This window comes from Pteropus alecto, unplaced genomic scaffold (genome assembly GCF_000325575.1).
Source record: "Pteropus alecto unplaced genomic scaffold, ASM32557v1 scaffold224, whole genome shotgun sequence".
In the NCBI taxonomy this organism is placed as follows: Eukaryota; Metazoa; Chordata; class Mammalia; order Chiroptera; family Pteropodidae; genus Pteropus; species Pteropus alecto.
The window spans coordinates 6105307-6112323 of NW_006436289.1; the positions used below are offsets into that span (position 1 = coordinate 6105307).

At 47.0% G+C, this 7017-nt stretch overlaps 1 protein-coding gene across 1 annotated transcript in view; it reads left to right on the plus strand.

Annotated features, from left to right (window-relative positions):
* Nucleotides 1-4585, plus strand: part of POU2AF1 (POU class 2 associating factor 1) — a 21424-nt gene extending 16839 nt beyond the window's left edge. Inside the window, exons 2-5 of the mRNA XM_006912828.2 lie at nt 414-544; nt 969-1011; nt 1096-1361; nt 4149-4585. Of these exons, the coding sequence (XP_006912890.1) occupies nt 414-544; nt 969-1011; nt 1096-1361; nt 4149-4463 (755 nt within the window). The 3' untranslated portion in view covers nt 4464-4585. The remainder of the gene's footprint in view (nt 1-413; nt 545-968; nt 1012-1095; nt 1362-4148) is intronic.
* Nucleotides 4586-7017: the final 2432 nt, after the last annotated feature.

Genomic DNA, 7017 nt, shown 5'->3' on the forward strand with positions numbered 1-7017 from the left:
TCAAGAAGAATCAAGGGGTTAAGAAAAGTGAGAGGGAATCCTGACCATGGGACATCTCAAGTAAAGATGAGAAGGTGAGACAGGCAATGAACATGTGGAGAAGTCTAGACGGACCTTCTGGCCGCAGGCAAGGTATATGTAGTAGTGTTCGTAGCGGTTGGAAAATGAGTTGAGCGCATCCTGTGGAGTACTTATAGTTCTAGACTAAGGAACTGAGCCTTAATTGTCTGGATAGAGGGGAGCCACAGAAAGCTGGGGGCAAAAGGGGTGACAATACTGAAGAAATATTCCAGGAAGTCTCCTATGGTTCTCCACGCTCCGATGCAAAGGCAGACGTTTGAGGAGAGTGGACACTTTGAGGTGGAGACTTATCTGAAAAGGGAAATGAGCACCAGTGACACTGCTTTTCACAGCCACAGCTCCAGAACAAGCCCCGGCCCCACCCCGGCCATACCAGGGTGTCCGGGTGAAGGAGCCAGTGAAGGAACTGCTGAGGAGGAAACGTGGCCATGCCAGCAGCGGGGCGACGGTTGCACCTACTGCGGTGAGGGGGTCCTCTGTGGCCAGTGTGTGTGTGTGTGGTGGGGGGCAGTGTCAGGCAGGAGTATACTTCTTTGTCCCCTGGGATACGAAGGCAAAAGGTTGCTGTGGTTATGGCTGCTGCAGAATAGACCTATGGTAGAACAGGCTGGTGGTTCCTTGAAGTAGGACAAGGACTATGAGCTGCGGTTCCCTCTGGGGAGAGGACCATGCCAGTTCCCCAAGTGCACAGCTTTCTTGCTAAATGAAAACAGGAATCCCTCATAAGTGTAGGTGGTGTTGGTTGGGAAGAGGGTGGGTATTTTCTTCTAATGAAGCAGATTCTCCCCCTATTCTCTCCTGCACTGGGGCCCTCTGGGTAAGTTTCCTGCAGACAGTGAGTTGGAGATGGCGGAACGCTAACCTTGATCTTCTCTTCTCCCCTCTAGGTGGTGCTGCCCCATCAGCCCTTGGCCACCTACACCACAGTGGGTAAGAGCTCCCCACAGCCCTGGCCTCGTCCAGGCCCCTCATCCAGGTGGCATCTCAAGCTCTATACTTTCCTTCTTTCCTCAGGTCCTTCCTGCCTTGACATGGAAGTCTCTGCCTCCACAGTGACAGAGGAGGGGGCCCTGTGTGCTGGTTGGCTCTCTCAGCCTGCCCCTGCCACCCTCCAGCCCCTGGCCCCGTGGACGCCCTATACTGAGTATGTGTCACATGAAGCTGTCAGCTGCCCTTACTCAACTGATATGTATGTGCAGCCAGTGTGCCCCAGCTACACAGTTGTGGGGCCTTCCTCCGTGCTGACCTACGCCTCCCAGCCGCTCATCACGAACGTTACGGTATGTCACACAAAGGCAGAGCTGCACCAACCCATGCCTAGGGCACTCTTTTAGAACCAGGACTGGTTTCCTGACCCCTGATCTTCCTTACTTCCTTCTCAGAATAAGTTCATCTGAGCCCACCCCATCCTCCCAGAAGGCCTGCTCTTATTCCCATTGACTTAAAATATCGTCCACCTAGAGCCAGGACTGGTTTCCTGACCCCTGATCTTCCTTGCTTCCTTCCCGGAATAACAAGTTCATCTGAGCCCACCCCATCCTCCCAGAAGGTCTGCTCTTATTCCCATTGACTTAAAATATCGTCCACAAAGAGGGCTTATGGCTTCCCTTGTCACGCCTAATGCTTCTCCGGGTTGGGACGTTCTCCTGCTTCTCTGTCCTAAAACATCCCTGCTGCCCTGTAAGAAGTGAGTCTTGGTTAAGAGTCTACGTTTTTAGCGAATGGGGTAAGCCATGAGATATGCATAGGGTCTCCTGCCAGACCCAGCCTTTCCTTTCTATTCAGATAATTTAGAGATGATTATTCACTTAACAATGGGATTTACCAGAGATTTCTAGGCTGAGCAACAGGTGCTATGTCTTTTTAGAAAATTGTACTTTCGATGGAGTCAGACCCAGCTGCAGAGTAATTTTTTGAGCACTGTCAAATTGCCTGGGTTCAAATCCCTGCCCCTTTACTTACTAGCTGTGTGACCGTAGGCTGAGTGACTTAATTTTCCTGAGCCTCAGTGTCCTCATCTGTAAAATGGGAATATAACAAGAGAATTGGTATCAGGATCAATGGGACTCAGCATAGCTCCTGGTCTTAGCATAGTTCTTGGCATCAGAAAACTCTCAATAAATGCTAGTTACTATGACTGTCTTGAAGTCGGCCAACAACATTAACCAAGGGCTGCCTTCAAGTGCCAGACAGGGAAGGGAAGGCCTGCTCCCCTAAGAATGGAGGAAGGAAGATAAATAGTTTTATGAACCTGTTTGACTATAGGAATGACAATCTCTGGAGCGTTCAGAGGAGAAAAGGCTCATGGTTACAGCTGTGTCCAGTTTCAGTCTAAGGAAAACTAGAAGGTGGAGCTGGGGCCTCATGAGTAGTCTCAGAGCCCACCCTTGGTGGTGGACCTTGCTTTGGTTCCTCAAGTCCCCTGGGTTTCCCTCGAGGGTCCAGTGTCATCCTGATGCAGCCGCTCTTCACGCATCATCCAGGCATGGCCTGCAGGAGCCCTCCTACCTCATGCCCACCTGGCCACCCTGTGCACCAGTTGTGGGGTTTGAGTGATGGTGGGTAGGAGGGAGGTCATTCAACACTTTACTTAGGCAACTAACTCATTTCCATATCAGGGGGCCTGGAAAAGGGAAGAGGGGGTGGTGGCGGACTCAGTGGGTCCCAACCATTTCATCACCGAGTATTCCTTTCATTAGTTATCCTTTTATCATTTCCAACTCCTGCTTTGAAAGTTTCTGTGTATCGAACAAACTATATTTATTAAGAAATAATTTATTTGTTTTGCCATTTTGTAAATTGACTCATCAGAGCTGTTTAGAGCTACATAATTGGCACTCCTGATCAGCAGGAGATAAGACCTGTTGTGGCGATGTAAGTCTATCCCTGAGCAAAGAATTCTGAGGTTCCAGTTGACCTGCACAGATTTATGACTTGAAAATGAAGGGTTTCTATTTGGATTTTTGAAATACTGGAAATAATAAAGCCTCGTTGGGAGGACAGAAGGCTTCTGAGATCCTTTCTAGCTCCATCATTCTATAGGAAGTCATCCTCAAGCCTTGCTACTAAAATGTGGTCCCTAGACCAGCCACATTGGCATCACCTGAGATCTGATTAGGCATGCAGAATCCAGACCCCACTTCTGACCTTCTGTACTGGAACCTTTGTTGTAACAAGATCCCTGGGACATTGAAATAAACTCCCTTAAATGACTGTAATAGTATACTCTCAAAACATGGTGGCAACTGGGGAGAAATGGGACGGTGAAGCAGGGGTAGTAGAAGGAGACTTTGACCCCTCTCACATCATTCCACGCAGAGACCTTCCTCTTCTGCCTGCTTCTTCAATGGCAGGAGATGGTAAAAATCCAGGCCCTGTCTCTCTTGCAGGCTTGACCTGGGGTTTGTAGGGTGGTCATTGTGCAAGAGGGAGATATTGTTCGTAGAACATCTGCGAGCATGACCCTGACCTTTGGAGGTCCTGCAATAGCCACAGGGGCCCAGATCAGAGATAGAGGAGGTTGAGGTCATGAAAGGTGAGTGGAGCTGTGTTCGCCCAAGGGTAGCTCAGAGTAACAAAGCTGCTTTGTGGAGCCAGGACTATGGCCACCTTTGTGACACAGCTACTATGCTATGTGACAGGCTTATTGTTTAACATGCAGTATTTTCACTGATTTTAAAATGTATATCCCCACCCCCAACACTTTAATATCTCTGAAATTGGGATGCATTTTATAGTCGATGAAATCTGGAAAAGCATCTATAATTTTGCTCAGCCCTATGATGTCAGTCCTTTTTGTAACCTATTTTACAGGTGAGAAAATAGGCTTCAGTTGGGGAAGTAGCATGAGCAAGGACATACAGCTAGTGAGTGACAGAGTCAGGGATACAGAAGTGTGTCAGGCTCTCCCTTAGAGGAGACTTTGAGTAGGTAGAGGTGGAGCCCCCTGGAGTGAGACAGTAGGAAAGGGCCTACCTGAGAGGAAATAGAGATCCCCTCGAGGACAAGGGTGGGCAATGAATACTCTAGGGCTGCTAACCCTCAGTCCTGTGTCTCCCTTATCACAGACGAGAAGCGCCACCACGCCCACAATGGGACCTCAGCTGGAGGGCCCAGAGCACCAGACACCCCTCACCTACTTCCCGTGGCCTCAGCCCCTATCCACGTTGCCCACCTCTACCTTGCAGTACCAGCCTCCAGCCCCAGCCCTGCCAGGGCCGCAGTTTGTCCAGCTCCCCATCTCTATCCCCGAGCCAGTCCTTCAAGACATGGAAGACCCCAGGAGGGCCATCAGTTCCCTGACCATCGACAAGCTGCTTTTGGAAGAAGAGGATAGTGATGCCTACGCACTCAACCACACGCTCTCCGTGGAAGGCTTTTAGGGCCGGCGCTCACCTGAGAATTCTGTTCTCTGAAACTGGGATTAAACCTCAGATTTGTATTTGTATGGAGTAGCCATTTCATAACTACAATTTTTATCTAAAATTAGAATTGTAGACCGACATCATCCATCCTTCCTTCCTTCCTTCCTTCCTTCCTTCCTTCCTTCCTTCCTTCCTTCCTTCCTTCCTTCCTTCCCTTCCCTTCCCTTCCCTTCCCTTCCCTTCCCTTCCCTTCCCTGTTTCAGGCATTGCGTTGCGAACAAGGCTGGCTTCCCTTCCCTTCCCTTCCCTTCCTTCTATACTCCCTCTCACCATCCCTCTGTTCCTCAATTCCTCCCTCCCTCCTTCTTTGTTTCTCTCCCTCGCTTTATCTTTTCCTCTCCCTTTCTCATTTCCCTCCATTTCTGTTCCTTTTTGGGAGGGAATTATAGGACTTTTAGAGTTAAAGTTTGATGTTAAGTGTTGCATATTCGTGGCCCAAGTGCTTTCATTTGTGCCACATTTTATTCCTGGAGAAGGCCCCTCCTCTGGAGTGCCCAATACTTCATTGGAGCAGTGGCCTTGATGCGCTATTTTATTTGGGTATCATTTTGAGACGTATGGGGTGCCCTGTGGGAAGACTGAATCTGTCAGCACCTTCAAAGGCAGACCCAATGACAAAGTTCTTGAGCTGTCAGTTCTCACAGTTGCTCTTTTATTTGCTTTCCTCAGCACTGGCCAGATTTACAGTCTAGGCATCAGACTCAAGGCCTGGGGCTCATCAGGGTAGTGGGTAGGGGTGGAGAAGAAGAAGGAAAATCAGAGTGGGTTGGGGCATTGTCAGAGGTATAGAGGAGGGATGCGTACATGGTGTGTGTATATGGGGTGTGCATATATGGTGGGAGGGGGAATGTAGGGAGAGGGAAAGTTTAGTTTTATGGGAGCGCATGAGAGCTGAAGAATGGTTTAGCTCTACATTACTTGGTTATTAAGGAAGATAAATTTAAGAAAAGTACTGGTTCTGCTTAAAAAATAGGTGGTTTTTCTAATCTCCTTGAGAATATTTGCAAGGAAGCTGAGCTTTTATAAACAGAATGAGTGATATGTCTGTCCACTTTCTTCCCACATCCAGACCCTCTGTGGTGCTGTGTGTAGGACAAGACCCACTGAAGCTCAATGGTGACTGGATCCTTGCTTACTGCTGTCACATGTGTTTCCTTAGTGTCTTAGAAGCCTCCATGAGCCACCATTCTGTGGAGCCAAGGCCTCCTCCCCAAGCACCATCCTTCCTGGTGCTTCTAGGGCCTCAGCCAGAAGTACCATTAGGTTTCATATCAAATTTTTTTTTTTCCTGAAGAAACATCAAATATGCAGGAGCTTGGGCACAGTTATCATTGGCGCGCTTAGCTCATGACAGTGGCTGTGTGCTCTGGGAACTGGCACGTCCATCTGCTAATGACATCATTGTCACGATTAGGCAGACACATTAGTTGGTGAAATCCACGTAGAAGTAATAGACTTTTCTGGAAAATGACGGCTCCTTAGACACATTTTTTTTTTTTTTTTGGTCATTTGAAATAAAAACTCTGGCGAAAGTTGCTTTTTTTAAAAAAAATTTCTGCTTTGGTTTTATTTTGACCCAAATTTGTTGGTATCTACCTAAAATCCCAATACAAATATCAAGTTATTTTTATTCAGACTTAATTTTTAGATTTAAAAGCTTAAGACAGCATTTTAGATGACTAATTTCCATCTTTGTTGCTCAGACTTTTCTGTGCTAAGTAGCCAAGGGAGAGAGGGGGGGTGATTCAGGCCTGTTTGATTAAAAGTCATGGTTTTTTATAAAAAACACTATGCAAGATTTTTCAGCTTGTTGTTTGAGGATTTGAGAGAAGCAATCTAGATAAAGGAGTATAAAATAGGCAAAAACTAACAAAGAAATAAAGTACTTTACTTATTTGCTAAAATTTAAATGTTGTCTTTTTTTTCTTGTTATCTTGAGGTAAAATATCTTGGTTGTAGTAGTTCCTCTAGGTTCCTTCTTGTTTTTTTCTGCTAAGATAAAAACATTTTCAATAAAGACTTGCTCAGACTTTTCTGTGCTGAAGTGTTTTTTTCTTATCAAATTAATCCCCTTTAGTTTGTAGTTCTGTGTCAGGCAGTGTCATTATAGTAATAAGCTTACATTAGTCTTGTTGATTTTGCAATTCGATCTGCTGCAAGGAGAAGATAAAAACAGCCCTGCTGTGCCTGCAGCCCAGTTCTCCTAAGCAGCACGAGGCCAGTAGGCTGGTCTCCAGGAGAGCAGGGATCTGAGGAGAGGAAAGAAAGCTTTTTAACCTTATTGCTTTTCCTATTAGTCATGTTGCATGAGTAACTTCTTATGATCCTGCATGTCCAGGGTTAAGTTCAACCATTGGCCTTTCCATAGCAGGCTCTTAAAGTCCATCATTCAGAACCAAGAACATGTAGCATGATACAGAATGCTATGCCCCAAGGAAGCCACCTCTCCCAGCCAGGCATCACAATGAAATGGAAATTCAAGAAGCCAGGCTCCTCTAACACCTCTCCTTGG